General features: G+C 42.9%; 1 protein-coding gene across 2 annotated transcripts in view; it reads right to left on the bottom strand.

Moving 5' to 3' along the window:
- Positions 1-15,045, bottom strand: part of IPCEF1 (interaction protein for cytohesin exchange factors 1) — a 116,577-nt gene extending 101,532 nt beyond the window's left edge. Inside the window, exons 1-3 of one of the 2 annotated variants that reach the window (XM_054022294.1) lie at positions 14,953-15,045; positions 12,813-12,850; positions 9,653-9,700 (exon numbers count right to left, since the gene is read on the bottom strand). In XM_054022294.1, the coding sequence (XP_053878269.1) occupies positions 9,653-9,700; positions 12,813-12,850; positions 14,953-15,006 (140 nt within the window). In that variant the 5' untranslated portion in view covers positions 15,007-15,045. Of the gene's footprint in view, positions 1-565; positions 586-9,652; positions 9,701-12,812; positions 12,851-14,952 lie in introns of those variants that run through there. The other variant, XM_054022296.1, reaches the window with a different exon arrangement.
- Positions 15,046-15,533: the final 488 nt, after the last annotated feature.

Genomic DNA, 15,533 nt, shown 5'->3' with positions numbered 1-15,533 from the left:
TTCCCTGAACAATACTCAGATTAAGCACTTAAGGGCCTTACATAGCCCTACAACACATATGGGAGCACAACTTTCTGTGAACCCAGCCAAAGAACCCTGGAAGAAGAAATGGACATCAAAGAGAGACTTTGAAAGAAAGGGCACAAGAAGGTTATTAAGATCCTGGCAAAACTATATACAGTTCTTACTTCAATGCCATTTGAACAATTATAACCCAATACAAAGCTCCAATTTCTATAGACACCTACACTCCACCACTATAGAAGGACAATCTAGGAACTTAAATAGAACTCACCCTCTATGTGTAACACACATAGCAAATTACAAATCTCAAGCATCTCTTGCACATAACTTTCCAGTAACTTGTGAATATCATCTCTCACACACACATACATACAGAATTTGGTGGTTTTTGTGTGTCCATCTCCAAAATGGGAAAAAAATAGAGGCACTCTATATTATTAAGAAAAATAAAGCTGAAAACTAGCAAAAAACAAATGACAACAGGGTACAAGGCTGTTTGAGATGCGTATAAAACTATGATTTGTTAAGGACAAACACTTACACTGACGTGGCTCCAGTAGAACTTCAAAAGATTTAGACACATTGATCATTGTTGTCACTGCCAAAAAAAAATAAAAAAGCCGGGTGGGGAGAAGAGTACAAATACAAGCTATGGAATTGCCCTGACAAAGCAGAATAGTGGCTGGAAAATCAAAATAATTCTGGATAGAGCGAAATCCGACCCTACATCTTTTTCATTGATATCGTATACATTCTTAGCCTCACATGTTCTCAATAAACTAGGCTTCTGACCGTGCACTGAATCCTCTGCAGGCATAGGGGTCTGTCCAGCCAGAGGTCATTGCAGGATCACAGAATCATAGAAGATTAGAGTTGGAAGAGACCTCAGAAGGTCATCTAGTCCAACCCCCTGCTCAAAGCAGGACCAATCTCAAATAAATCATCCCAGCCAGGGCTTTGTCAAGCCGGCCCTTAAAAACCTCTAAGGATGGATATTCCACCACCTCCCTAGGTAACCCATTCCAGTGCTTCACCACCCTCTTAGTGAAATAGTTTTTCCTAATATCCAACCTAGACCCCCCCACTGCAACTTGAGACCATTGCTCCTTATTCTGTCATCTGCCACCATTGAGAACAGCCGAGCTCCATCCTCTTTGGAACCCCCCTTCAGGTAGTTGAAGGCTGCTACCAAATCCCGTCTCGCTCTTCTTTTCTGAGGACTAAATAAGCCCAGATCCCTCAGCCTCTCCTCATAAGTCATACGCCCCAGCCCCATAACCATTTTCGTTGTCCTCCGCTGGACTCTCTCCAATTTGTCCACATCTTTTCTGTAGTGGGGGGGGACAAAATTGGATGCAATACTCCAAATGTGGCCTCTGCAGTGCCGAATAGCGGGGAATAATCACTTTCCTCGATCTCCTGACAATGCTCCTACTAATGCAGCCCAATATGCCGTTAGCCTTCTTGGCAACAAGGGCACTGTTGACTTATATCCAGCTTCTCGTCCACTGTAATCCCCAGGTCCTTTTCTGCAGAACTGCCGCTTAGCCAGTCAGTCACCAGCCTGTAGCAGTGCATGGAATTCTTCCGTCCTAAGAACAGGACTCTGCACTTGTCCTCGTTGAACCTCATCAGATTTCTTTTGGCCAATCTTCCAATTTGTCTAGGTCACTCTGGACCTGTCCCTACCCTCCAGCATATCTACCTCTCACCCAGCTTAGTGTCATCCACAAACGTGCTGAGGGTGCAATCCATCCCATCATCCAGATCATTAATGAAGATGTTGAACAAAACTGGCCCCAGGACCGACCCCTGGGGCACTCTGCTTGATATCAGCTGCCAACTAAATATTGAGCCATTGATCACTACCCGTTGAGCCCGATGATCTAGCCAGCTTTCTATCCACCTTATAGACCATTCATCCAGCCCATACTTTTTTAACTTGCTGGCAAGAATACTGTGGGAGATGATATCAAAAGCTTTGCTAAAGTCAAGGAATAACACATCCACTGCTTTCCCCATATTCACAGAGCCAGTTATCTCATCATAGAAGGCAATCAGGTTGGTCAGGCATAACTTGCCCTTGGTGAATCCCTGTTGACTAGTCCTGATAACCTTTCTCTCCTCCAACTGCTTCAAATTGGATTCCTTGAGGAACTGCTCCATGATTTTTCTGGAGACTGAGGTGAGACTGACTGGTCTTTAGTTCCCCGGATTTTCCTTCTTCCCTGTTTTAAAGATGGGCACTATATTTGCCTTTTTCCAATCATCTGGGACCTCCCCCAATCGCCACAAGTTTTCAAAGATAATGTCCACATCAGCCAACTCCCTCAGCACCCTTAGATGCATCACATCTGGCCCCATGGACTTGTGCATGTCCAGCTTTTCTAAATAGTCCTTAACCTGTTCTTTCACCACTGAGGGCTGCTCACCGCCTCACCATACTGTGCTGCCCAGTGCAGCAGTCTGGGAGCTGACCTTGTCTGTGAAGACCGAGGCAAAAAAAGCATTGAGTACTTCAGCTTTTTCCACATCATCTGTCACTAGGTAGCCAGAGGTCATTGCAGGATCAGGGACTAGGTGACTGATGGGTGCCTACCATCAGAGTTTAATGAATAATCTGCAGACACTAAATTGAGGGACCTTTGAGAGGAAGGAAGGATGGCACAGTTGTTTGAGCACTAATGTAAGACTTAGCAGGTTTAATTCTCTGCTCTTCTATGGGCTTCTTGTGTGACCTTGACCAAATAACATGAAGCCTCGTGCTATTCCCATTAAAGTCAATGGCAAAACTCCCATTGACTTCAGTGGTGTAAGAGCAGTAGTGAGAATAAATACATTAAAGATTGTGAGGTGCTCAGACACTATGGTTACAGGGACCATATAAGTATCTTAAATACTAGATAGCCATTCTGCATGAAGACCCAGTCAGTGACAGTCATCTCATCAATAGCAGTATCCACCATAGAAATTAGACAAATTCAAAGAAATACAAGAGCATATTAAACTGCTCAGCCAAAGTGTGATTAATAAAGGCTAGGCACTGTAAACTATAACTGCAGTTGTACAGAAAGACTTCCAACTAGGTCTGACTACAACAGAATGCAACAGCACTGATCCCGCTGCCAGTCCTTGTCCTCAGCACCAGGGACGTAGACCCTAACCCTGCAATGGGATCCATGCAGGCTGATTCTGATATCCGCACAGAGCCCTGTTGAACACGGGCTGCAAGCGTCCACCTGTGTGGATCCAATTGCAGAAGTAGGGCCTAAATACCAAGCAAGTTTCCTTTTGTCTGAAATTAATGAAATAAAACAATTTCCCTGGCCCAGTTGAAGACACAATGTTTCCCTCTTCCCAGATACCAAAGGTAACAGGGGAAAGATGCCAACTCTTCCTATTTTTCACCAGTATTCAATCTAGTATTTTGTCACTTTCCCTCTAGAAGCATCTCCCAGGACCGTTAATCTTAGTACAGTAAAAACATGGGGGTTTGTTTTAATTCCCTACTTAAAACATTTTCAGATGTTGCCAGATATGATAGGAGTATTCACCTCTCCATACAATAGATTTCCCTCTCCATTTTGCTCTTTAAGATTGTCAGGTGGGGCGGGGAAGGGTTTCCTGGAACATAAGTTAGAAAAGGAGGATTTCTTGCCACCAGCTTGTTTGTTTGAAATACAAAACTTAGAGTGCAGAACTCCTGAGAAAGTGGGTAGCAGTCTCTTTTCTTCCACTTTTAAAACACAGCGATGTTCCCCTTTGATTTAATCTTCTCTGCTCAAAGAACCTTTTCTCCAGGGAAGGGAGAAAGAAATACAAAAAACATGAATGATACCAATCCTTCTTTCAAAATGTATCTGTCTCCTGAAGCCTGCCACAGAGAAAACACTCCTTTTTCCTTCCTTCCTTCCCCTGGCCCTTTAAGGAATTTATTTCACCTGCTGTCCTCTCTCCAGCCTGATCCAGAGTCTAGATCTCTGAAGCATCCAGATGTTCCTGGCAGTTACTGCTGTTAGGCCTGCACTAACCCAGCTGAAGCTAATGTAAAGACTCAGGTGTGACAATAACAGGAATGGAGGCAATAAGAGCCCCACTGTTGAAAACTGTTTTTTTTTCTCTTAATTAATTGGCCTCTCAGAGTTGGTAAGACAACTCCCACCTGTTTATGCTCTCTGTATGTGTGTATATATATCTCCTCATTATATGTTCCATTCTATATGCATCCGAAGAAGTGGGCTGTAGTCCACGAAAGCTTATGCTCTAATAAATTTGTTAGTCTCTAAGGTGCCACAAGTACTCCTGTTCTTCTTTTTGCGGATACAGACTAACACGGCTGTTACTCTGAAACTTGTCATTATGCAAGGCACTGCATTTAGCCGTATGGAATGGAAATCCATCAACCTCATGAAAAAACTCGTACAGATACAGACAGACATCATCTTCCTTTCCAAATGCAAGCAGATGGACATCATACCAAAAGGACTAAAGGTAAAAAATCCATTACAATCTACATATCACACAGACTATGCTGAGAGACTGTGTCACACACTCTCAAAGAAACTGCGAAACCACCTGATCAGCATCCTATACAGCAAACAGGGAAAGATTAAGAATGAGCTCTCAGAACTGGATACTCTCATAAGAAACCAACCTTCCACACAAACTTCCTCATGGATAGACTTTACAAAAACTAGACAAGCCATTTACAAGACAAACTTTGCCTCTCTACAAAGGAAAAAGGACACTAAACTATCTAAACTGCTACATGCCACAAGCAGCCACAACAGTAGTTCCCTTAACCCACCCAGCAATATTGTTAATCTTTCCAGCTATACTCTTAGCCCAGCAGAAGAGTCTGTCCTATCTCGGGGCCTCTCCTTTTGTCCCTCCAGACCCATGAATATGATACAGTTCTGCGGTGACCTAGAATCCTACTTTCGACGTCTCCGACTCAAAGAATATTTCCAACATACCTCTGAACAGCATACTAACCCACAGAATCCTCCCTACCAGCACTACAAAAAAAAGGATTCTGCATGGACTCCTCCGGACGGTCGAAACAACAGACTGGATTTCTACATAGATTGCTTCCGTCGACGTGCAAAGGCTGAAATTGTGGAAAAGCAACATCACTTGCCACATAACCTCAGCCATGCTGAACACAACGCCATCTACAGCCTCAGAAACAACCCTGACATCATAATCAAAAAGGCTGACAAAGGAGGTGCTGTCGTCATCATGAATAAATTGGAATATGACCAGGAGGCTGCTAGACAGCTCTCTAACACCACATTCTACAGGCCATTATCCTCTGATCCCACTGAGGATTACCTAAAGAAACTACACCATCTGCTAAAAAAACTCCCTGACAAAGCACAGGAACAAATCCGTACAGACACATGCCTAGAACCCCGACCAGGGGTATTCTATTTGCTACCCAAGATCCATAAACCTGGATATCCTGGACGCCCCATCATCTCAGGCATTGGCACCCTAACATCAGGCTTGTCTGGTTATGTAGACTCTGTCCTAAGACCCTACGCTACCAGCACTCCCAGCTATCTTCGAGACACCACTGACTTCCTGAGGAAACTACAATCCATCGGTGATCTTCCAGAAAACACCATCCTGGCCACTATGGACGTAGAAGCCCTCTACACCAATATTCCACACAAAGATGGACTACAAGCTATCAGGAACAGTATCCCTGATAATGTCACAGCTAACCTGGTGGCTGAACTTTGTGATTTTGTCCTCACCCACAACTATTTCACATTTGGGGACAATATATACCTTCAAGTCAGCGGCACTGCTATGGGTACCCGCATGGCCCCACAATATGCCAACATTTTTATGGCTGACTTAGAACAACGCTTCCTTAGCTCTCGTCCCCTAACGCCCCTACTCTACTTGCGCTACATTGATGACATCTTCATCATCTGGACCCATGGAAAAGAAGCCCTTGAGGAATTTCACCATGATTTCAATAATTTCCATCCCACCATCAACCTCAGCCTAGATCAATCCACACAAGCGGTCCATTTCCTGGACACTACTGTGCTAATAAGCGATGGTCACATCAATACCACCCTATACCGGAAACCTACTGACCGCTACACTTACCTACATGCCTCCAGCTTCCATCCAGGACACACCACACGATCCATTGTCTACAGCCAAGCTCTAAGATATAACCGCATTTGCTCCAATCCCTCGGATAGAGACAAGCACCTACAAGATCTCTATCAAGCATTCTTAAAACTACAATACCCACCTGCTGAAGTGAAAAAACAGATTGACAGAGCCAGACGAGTACCCAGAAGTCACCTCCTACAAGACAGGCCCAACAAAGAAAATAACAGAACACCACTAGCTGTCACCTTCAGCCCCCAACTAAAACCTCTCCAGCGCATCATCAGAGATCTACAACCTATCCTGAAAGATGATCCTTTACTCTCACAGATCTTGGGAGACAGACCTGTCCTCGCTTACAGACAACCCCCCAACCTAAAGCAAATACTCACCAGCAACCACACATCACTGAACAAAACCACTAACCCAGGAACCTATCCTTGTAACAAACCCCGATGCCAACTCTGTCCACATATCTATTCAAGTGACATCATCATAGGACCTAATCACATCAGCCATACCATCAGGGGCTCGTTCACCTGCACATCTACCAATGTGATCTATGCCATCATGTGCCAGCAATGCCCCTCTGCCATGTACATTGGCCAAACCGGACAGTCTCTACGCAAAAGAATAAATGGACACAAATCTGACATCAGGAATCAAAATACTCAAAAACCAGTGGGAGAACACTTTAACCTGTCTGGTCATTCAGTGACAGACCTGCGGGTGGCTATATTACAACAGAAAAACTTCAAAAACAGACTCCAAAGAGAGACTACAGAGCTAGAATTGATATGCAAACTAGACACAATCAACTCCGGTTTGAATAAGGACTGGGAATGGCTGAGCCATTACAAACGTTGACTATCTCCCCTTGTAAGTACTCTCACACTTCTTATCACACTGTCTGTACTCGGCTAGCTTGATTATCACTTCAAAAGTTTTTTTTTTTTTTTTTCTCTTAATTAATTGGCCTCTCAGAGTTGGTAAGACAACTCCCACCTGTTTATGCTCTCTGTATGTGTGTATATATATCTCCTCATTATATGTTCCATTCTATATGCATCCGAAGAAGTGGGCTGTAGTCCACGAAAGCTTATGCTCTAATAAATTTGTTAGTCTCTAAGGTGCCACAAGTACTCCTGTTCTTCTTTTTGCGGATACAGACTAACACGGCTGTTACTCTGAAACTTGCCACTGTTGAATAGGCTACAAGCAGATGGGCAGACTAAGACAGCTAAGTAAAAAACCACTGTGATAAGCCATTGGTTGGAATACTTTGAGCTATCATGGTTTGTATACACACTTCTGATAACCAATAGCTGTCTCAGAGACTTTCCAGGTATTGATTGTAACCACTAGTGGTTGGCTGAACTGGTGCCAGCTAAAATAAGGAACAAGAAGTCAGGCCTCCTAATACTGTTTCCTAATTCAGCATCAAACATTGATATTACATTATTATCCAAAACCTGCAGATAGGATCAGGGCCCCGTTGTGCTAGTTGCTGGACGAACACATAGGAAGATGTCATCCTGCCCCAAAGATCTTACAAAGATGAGCTTGCAAGGACAAATGAGATAACCATCAACTGATGTCTTTGCAATGGTTAGAAGCAAAGCCTGCCCCCAGGGAGCCACCTAACTAGCCCACTTTTGGCCTCTGCCAAAATAATAATGAAATGAACAGGAATATTTAGAAATCTGAGTGTGTTTGCATATCTATCAGGAATCAAACTCAGAACTGAGGACGCTGTTTATGTTCTTGCATATGCCTTCTGATCAGAGCCAAGAAAATAGTTAAAAAAAAAAAACAAAGTTTCCACGCTCTGAAATGCCACTATTTGTGAACTTTTTTCAGTTGTTCCAGTTGGTTTTATTTATGTAGAGACACAAGCGTGGTAAATTTCAGAGCTATAATTTGTGGCTTCCTGACTCCAGGATCATTCTGAAGGAGTTCTCATGTGGCCATTCTGCTAGCTAAATATTTACACACATACACAGTGCATAACATTTACTTATGTGTATGGGCAAGAGCTCAGCATATTTCACATAATTTTTCAGGGTCTACATATGTTTCAGATCATGACAATATGTAGAAAATATGTGCCTACAAAACACATCTTAAATGTATTTATACAAAACATTACGTGCTTGTCCTTGAGGTGTTTTCTATATATAGAAAAACTGAAGATTAGATTTCCTGTTCTCCCTCACGATCTTTTCTTATTATTAATCACTTCCTGGCCTTCATTAGGGATCAATCATGTGTTATTTTTATCATTATTTTATAAATTCAAACCTTAAGTAAGATAATACACACAACATCCAAAAAACACCCAACCTGGAAAAAAAAATCCTGAAGAAACAAGTGAAATTTGATAATTTTACAGCAATTATGGTGGGAAAGTACAGTACTTGCTTTATAGTCAGTAAGATCATATCTGTTAAGAAGCCACTTCTGACAGATCCTGAATGCACAGCCAAAACAACTGGGATTAAGAATGGTTGTTAAACTTGGCTGTGGCTGAACTGAAATCATATTTTTTTTAAACCTGTTTATAAAACAGTTTGGCTTTGTCCACACATAGTGAAACAAATGGAGTCTAAACTTGATCCAGTCACAGTTCAGCTCCACAACATTTTAAAATGTGATTGCTTAGGCTGTGGTTTTTACTGTACGGACAGGGCCATAAATGCACTGAGGTCACCTCCTCACTATAAGATCCAAGGGTCTTTGTTCTCAATAATCCTTAGGCCCTGCTCCTGCAATAAGTTACACACATGCTAAGTAGTCCCATTGATTTCAAATGGGAATACTCATCCAGCTAAGATCTATCTATGGCCCCACAAGTGTAGTCTCTGAGTACCTTAGAATCCTTAATGGTATTTATCCTCACAACACCCCTTTGAGGTAGGGCAGTATTGAAATCCCCATTTTACAGATGGGGAACTGGGATACAGAGAACCAGATCCACAAAAGGACTTCAGTGTACAGCAGAGCCAATGCTAGCCCACTGGGGGCCCTAAACAGGAATATCCCCCCCACACACACACACAACTAAAATGGGCAAGTTCTAATAATAAAAAGCAAACAGGGGGCTCCCTTGAGATACTCGAGGTCCTACGCAATTGCTCAGTCTGCTTATAACTAGCGCCGGCTCTGGTGAAAAAACCCCAGATTTAAGCTCCTAAGTCCCAATGTTAGGCATATCTGTGATCCACACAACCCTCGTTTGGCTGCTGCCTAACTCTGTAGGTGCCGACACTCACTGGGCACCTACATTTCTGCTATAAAGGTTCCCTAGGCACTTAACTTTCTGCCTGTTTGCATGCACATGGCTGCCTCACTCTAAGCATCTGGATGCCTCGCTCCTGCCTAAACTCTGTTCCAATCTCCTCAGGCAGAGAGGGAAGGGAACTGGGGTTCTCCCAGATAGTTTTTCACCAGGAAAAAGTCTCTGTAACATTACAATAAAACCGGAATGCCTTACCTTATCCAAGTGCACAGAGAGGGGGGTTGAGCCAGAGGATAAATGTATCTATACAACCAAAGGAGGCAAAATAAAGCATATTTAAAGAAGTGCAAGTGGCGCCTTGTAGTCTACAATCTGTCAGGTTAAGCCAACGAAAAGAAAAGAAAAAAACCCACCTTGTAAATAAAGTGATTACAAATCTAGTTTCTAAATTCTGGCATGAGACCAGGATCTAAGTATGAAAGACTGAAAGGAAAACCTGTTGTAAATTCCTTCACGTGAAAGTCTGTGTTTAAAAGGCACAGGATACCAGTTTCAGAAAGGTCATGAAGTCACAACAGTATTTCCAAAGCAGAACTCAAAACAAAGTGTAAATCTGCAGACTCTAGCAAGGTCAACATTCAACCGGACTCATTTTGAAAGTCAGACAGCTGCCATAGAGAAGCAAATCGTTTGCGTAGGAATGCCAAATAGTGATCGATGAGAAAATCTTGCACTGAACCTTGTATAGACTATTAGGCTGCCGTGACCAAAAATTAAAACAAACACTTTCAGAACATTGCATAATCATCAGCATCTGAACTATTATATTTGTTGTATATTCCAAAACAAAAGAGATGCACCCTCCCTCACACATTTTAAAATAGTAATTGAAGTATGTCACAAGGTGAGCTGTGGCTGGTTTAACCTGCTTCTCTGGTAATGGGATTGAGTCAAAGGCTCAGCTGACAGTCATGTGACTTAGCTACAGTATATAAGGAGAAGCAGAAGCCTGCAAGGAGGGGATGTAATAAAGGTGAAAAAGTGGAAGTGGGAGATTTAATTCTCTTCTGAAGGAAACGAGAAACATCTAGGAAGTGTTTTCTCTGGTCTGTTTGACCAGGCTAGAGGCAATGTTTGAACCTGGGCTATAAAGTATGGTAAAATCCTAATAAGAGCTAGTAAGCCTGGGGATGAGGGCTGGGAGATCTGCTTTATGGTAAGCTGATAGTTTATATTAATAAACTAGACCCCAATATGGTGAACTAATTCAAAAGCCCCAGTTATAGGCCCTTTGACTGTAAGAGGTAAACTGAGGCATTGGATGGGTCTGACATCAGATCAAGTAAGATACTGCTGCTACAGGTCTCTAAGTGGACATCTGGCTGCACTCAAGCAAGCTTTAGTGTTATCAAGAGCTGGCACCTGACATCAAATAGCAAAGAAGCTTTTTGGTGCATACATTCTTGGACAGTGCTGGGGGTATGGTAGTCTGTTCAAATGTGTATTCAGTCACACTTCTACTGTAACTACTCAGGTAATTGTGCCTCTAGCCTTGCTGAGCTTGCATGTATCAGTTATAATTACAAACAGTTCATCTGTAAAGTTCTGTTATCTGTTCTCTAGATGGAAGTACCTGATCCTGCTTCCCTAATGAAGTCACTGGCAGCATTGCCATAGACTTCATTGGTCACAGGATGGGGCTGTGCTCAAGAAAGGGAGAAACTGGGGTACTAACTCTCTACTCTTTGCTCCAGTTTTACACTGGTGTAATGAGGTGTCTTCTATGCTTATGTAAAGTGGATGGAAAATGCTACCATTATGCTTTGACAGCATTTTGCACAAGGTGTATGGGGCCAGATTCTCTTCTTTGGTCTGGCGCCTCTGTGCGGCTTTGGGTCAGAAAGTTTGCAGATTGTCCCAGCTAAGGATTCTACTGGCACAGAACTGACACAGCATCAGCTTCCCTATAGCCCCCAGTGCAGAGTACCTGAAGAGGGGTAAGGGAGTGTAGTCATAGCACTATGGTGCTCCAATAATCTCCACCTGGCAAGAGCTGAGAGCCACAGTTGCTATTGTACTGTAGAACACCCCTGGGATTGTATTAAACTATGCTGGCGCTTGCATAGATCAGGGAACCCCACCCAGCTGCCTTGCAGCTCCCTGCCTCCATCTGAACCTAGCAGATACTGAGAATTTGGGCCTTGATTTTTAAATCCCTTTAAAAACGTTGTTTGCATTGCATCTTGGTTTTGTGTGTACTTACAAAGTTTAAAATACAAGCCCCCCATCACAAGCCGCTGTGACAAAGAACAAATTAAATACGTTTAATATGACCTCCTTCCTCCTGTACAAGTCAGTTTTAAATTGCTGTAATGAATCTTCCACTTCTTTGCTTGCGTAACCAGTACTTGGCATGAACATAGCTTTTTCATCATCAAAGCACTTTCCAAGCTAATTGCACTTAAAATGCCCTATTTGAAAAGCTAACCAAAAACCTATCTTCATTTTAAAAGAAATTGTTCTCATAGGTGAATGTGCATTAACGCCCAGAGCCGCCTAACTATTGCCTCTCAAACGAAGTAGCCCCTTTATCAGTGCATTGCCCTAGGCTTACAATCTGCCTAGTGAGTGATGGTGACAGGCCTGAAGAGGCGTACATGTTACTTTGTGGAAAGAGCGTAGGAGCGGAGGACACTGCTCAGTAATTTCACTGATTCTCAAAGGGAGGCTGGCCTAGTCTACTAATTAGTAGAGTGCAAATATGATAGAGCCTAGGTTCCAGGCGTGTCTCAACCCACTCCTGCTGCAAAGAACCTTGAAACACACCTATTTTGCTAAAGTGAAAAAAAGTTCCAGGCCTCTCATGCCTGTGGGGTGCTTTTGCCACCTGATAAAAAGGTTCTTCCGCTTGCTGCTCTTGTATTACTTTTGAGTGAAGGCCTGCTTTGCCAGTGTACTTGGGTTTCTCTGTGCTGCTCCATCTGAATGAAGCTGCCCTAAGTTTAGTGACTCTGCTTTACTGAGGAATGGATTCATCCTGCATAGAGCCCCCATAGCAGCACCGCTACAACCCACTCCCCTTTGGGCCACCTAGGACGAGGGAGCCCAAAGATGATTTTTAAAGCCACCTTTGCATGCACACTCCTGAGCTGAACTGAGGGTTCCTCAACAGCTTGTCAGGATCTTGGGCCATATGTTTTCTCCTCTTGGGACACCAAATGGGATAGTTCTCTTCCCCTAAATAATCAAAAGGGATAGAATCTTAATTCATTTTAAATGACAGCTGTAAAAACTGACAAGGCATCTAGAGAAATGTGACGCCAACATTCTAGCTGCCTTCAAGCTCTCAGTTATTTTCCCCCTTTTACAAGAATGAGAATCAAAATGGGGGTGGGCAAAAGAAATGTTCTCTTACCTGATCACTTCTGTATGAAGGATGATCCTTCCTGGTATCTATAGTGTATGAAGAGAATATTTAAAAGGCCAGTGTAATAAAAATATGGGGGGAGGGGGGGATTAGGTGTTTTTTAAGCAAAGCAACACAACGTTTTGGCACTTTCAGTCTTTCTTCACTAGAGGAGCCATCTAATCCCAAACCCTCCCGTTTCTGTGCAAACAGCTTAAATAGCTCTTAAGAAAAAATACCATTCACTTTCCTCAGCTACAGTCATTTCTGGAGCAATATTTCTGCCCATAGGAAATGAGGGTTTTAGTCTAACAAGCTATCAAATTACAAAAATGGGTAGTTTGCAGATGACTGTTGTTTTTCAAAGTAAACTAGTGCTCTGACAATGCATCTCACAAGTTTGCTTTATCTCAAGGCTTCCTCCTTTATTGCAAATCTAATAAGCTATAGTGAACTGAAGATTTTTATCGCATCCTTCATCCATGGGGAGCCCAAAGTGCTTTATTAACTTCACTAAAAGATTGTGCAGATGATGGGCCTACTCATCCCCATCATGTGTGAATAACTCAGTGAGGAGCAGAAACTCCTCACTTATCAGTTCACCCAGAATGTTATTTGTTCACCCTCCCCACATCCCCTTCTGCGGGTTTTGGTCCTGCAAACCTGTGTGTGGAAATACAGTAAATCTGCCGGAAATGCAGGCTGCTGCTCCTGGGGGCTCCCATTCTGCTGTCCTGTTTCAATCAGTTCAAAGTTGGAATATTAGTCACCCACACTGTTTGACCTCTTGTACCATTCCAGTGGCACAACGTGCAACCATAGCTGATTATGTGGGGATTCCCTCAGCATGGTGCACTTCCTACTTGATACAGAGCCAGCACAGACAGTTTTTATGTCATCCCCTTCCCCTGCACCTCTTAACATAAGGGGCATGTTGAAGGTGGGGCATGCCGCACTCCCACACTTCCTGGCTAGTGGATGACACCCCCACACCCTCTTAGGGGCCGTTATCTTCTGGCTGACTTTAGAGCAATGATTCTCAAATTTTTTGCATGGGTGATCCCTTTCACACAGCAAGCCTCTGAGTGCGACACCCCCACCCCATCTTTATACATTAAAAATGGGGATTTCAATTTGATTTTAAATTAAAATTAAATTACATTTAAATTTAATTTAACTGGAGTTGTCAGCCCCATACCTGGCAGAGCTGACAGCTTGTGACCCCCCAGCCAATAACCTCGTGACCCCCAGTTTGAGAACCCCTGCTTTAGAGCAACCTCTGTGCTACTCTAAAGTGGCCCAAGCTCAGCGCAGAACATGCCCTATGCTTAAAGAGGCACAACCTGAGTGAAGCTGAGACTCTAGGTCAAGGAAGGCTGCTAGAAGTATACCCACATTTAACAAAAACAAGGCTGAGAAATACTTCTTAACTATAAATGAAGGCTTCCTTGGGGCAGCTCAGAACCGTACCACACACATCTCCACTCCACTGCATATTTTTTACTTTACCAGAACCAGAGAGAACCCCCACTGATTCTAGCTAGTCTGTATTTGAAGCTGGAGCGTGGCACTTTTTCCTTTGATTCTCTGCCCTCTTTTGATTCTCTCCTGGGTAACTAAAGGAGGGGAAGCATCTCCAGCTGCATGCAAAAGAAAATAGCAATCCAATAGAGCGTGCCTTATTCAGACCACTCTGCTTATGCAGTTTTTCCACACGAACTTTGCAGAAAATGCACAAATGGTACATTGTGCTTTTCTGAATCAAGTTCATAGTTAATAGTCCAAGTAGTACACATCAACACAATCTCTATTTGAGAAACAGAGGAAGGGCATGTTTAACTATCCGGAGAGTAGCACATTCAGATCAGTGGCTGACAACAGCTACAGTTCTTGCTGTTCAATGTTTTTAATAACCTTTTCCCTGAGTTATTCCCTCATTGTAGTGTATACATAGGGTAGTGGACTTATTTAATAGAAATCTATTTTAAAGCATGCATAATAAAATAAAAATGAATAAAAGAAGATCTAGTTGAGGGCTCACCAATTTTAAAGCTACCTGACCGTGACATGTGTTGATTTTAGGAAAAAAAACAAAAGCAAACACACCAGGCTGTTTCTCTGTCAGAAGACAGTGAAGACTTGTACTTACCAGGCAGTAAGCTGAGAAGCAGCGCTGTTTTGAAAGCTCTCTCTCCCTCTCCATAGCAGCATTTTGAAAGCTTGTGATGCTTGAAGTCAGAAAGTGTTAATATTAGAGCCTATTAGAACAGCATTAAGTCTGAAGATTTCTGGGCAGTGGGGAACTGCTAACTAATACAAACTCGCACACAGTAAGCTCTCAGTAAACACGAGGAAGTGCCTGCTTTACTTCTCTAGTTGCAGTGCCTTTTTGTTGAAACCTTCAATTTAATTCACTGCACTCTATTCTCCTCTCATTTGTGCCAGTGTAAATCAGGAGCAACTCCATTAAACCCAATGGAGTTGGTGTAAAAGCAGTGTGAAAGAAGAATCAGGCCTAGTGCATTCTGGGAAAGCACTCAGTGCCAGACTAACTGCTCACTCCCAGTATTGCTTCTCAGGACAAAGATACAAAATATAAACTCTGCCGGAGGGCTGAACGCTCTGTTTACAGAAATCTAAGTCCTTCTTATAGAAATTGTGTCAGTTGGTCAGTGAATAAAGATAAACCGTTGCTAAAGCTGTCTAGAGCAGTGATTCTCAGGGTACGTC

This window comes from Malaclemys terrapin, chromosome 3, assembly GCF_027887155.1.
Source record: "Malaclemys terrapin pileata isolate rMalTer1 chromosome 3, rMalTer1.hap1, whole genome shotgun sequence".
In the NCBI taxonomy this organism is placed as follows: domain Eukaryota; kingdom Metazoa; phylum Chordata; order Testudines; family Emydidae; genus Malaclemys; species Malaclemys terrapin.
The sequence above is the reverse complement of the archived record's forward strand: the minus strand, read 5'-3'. Positions and strand labels throughout refer to the sequence as shown.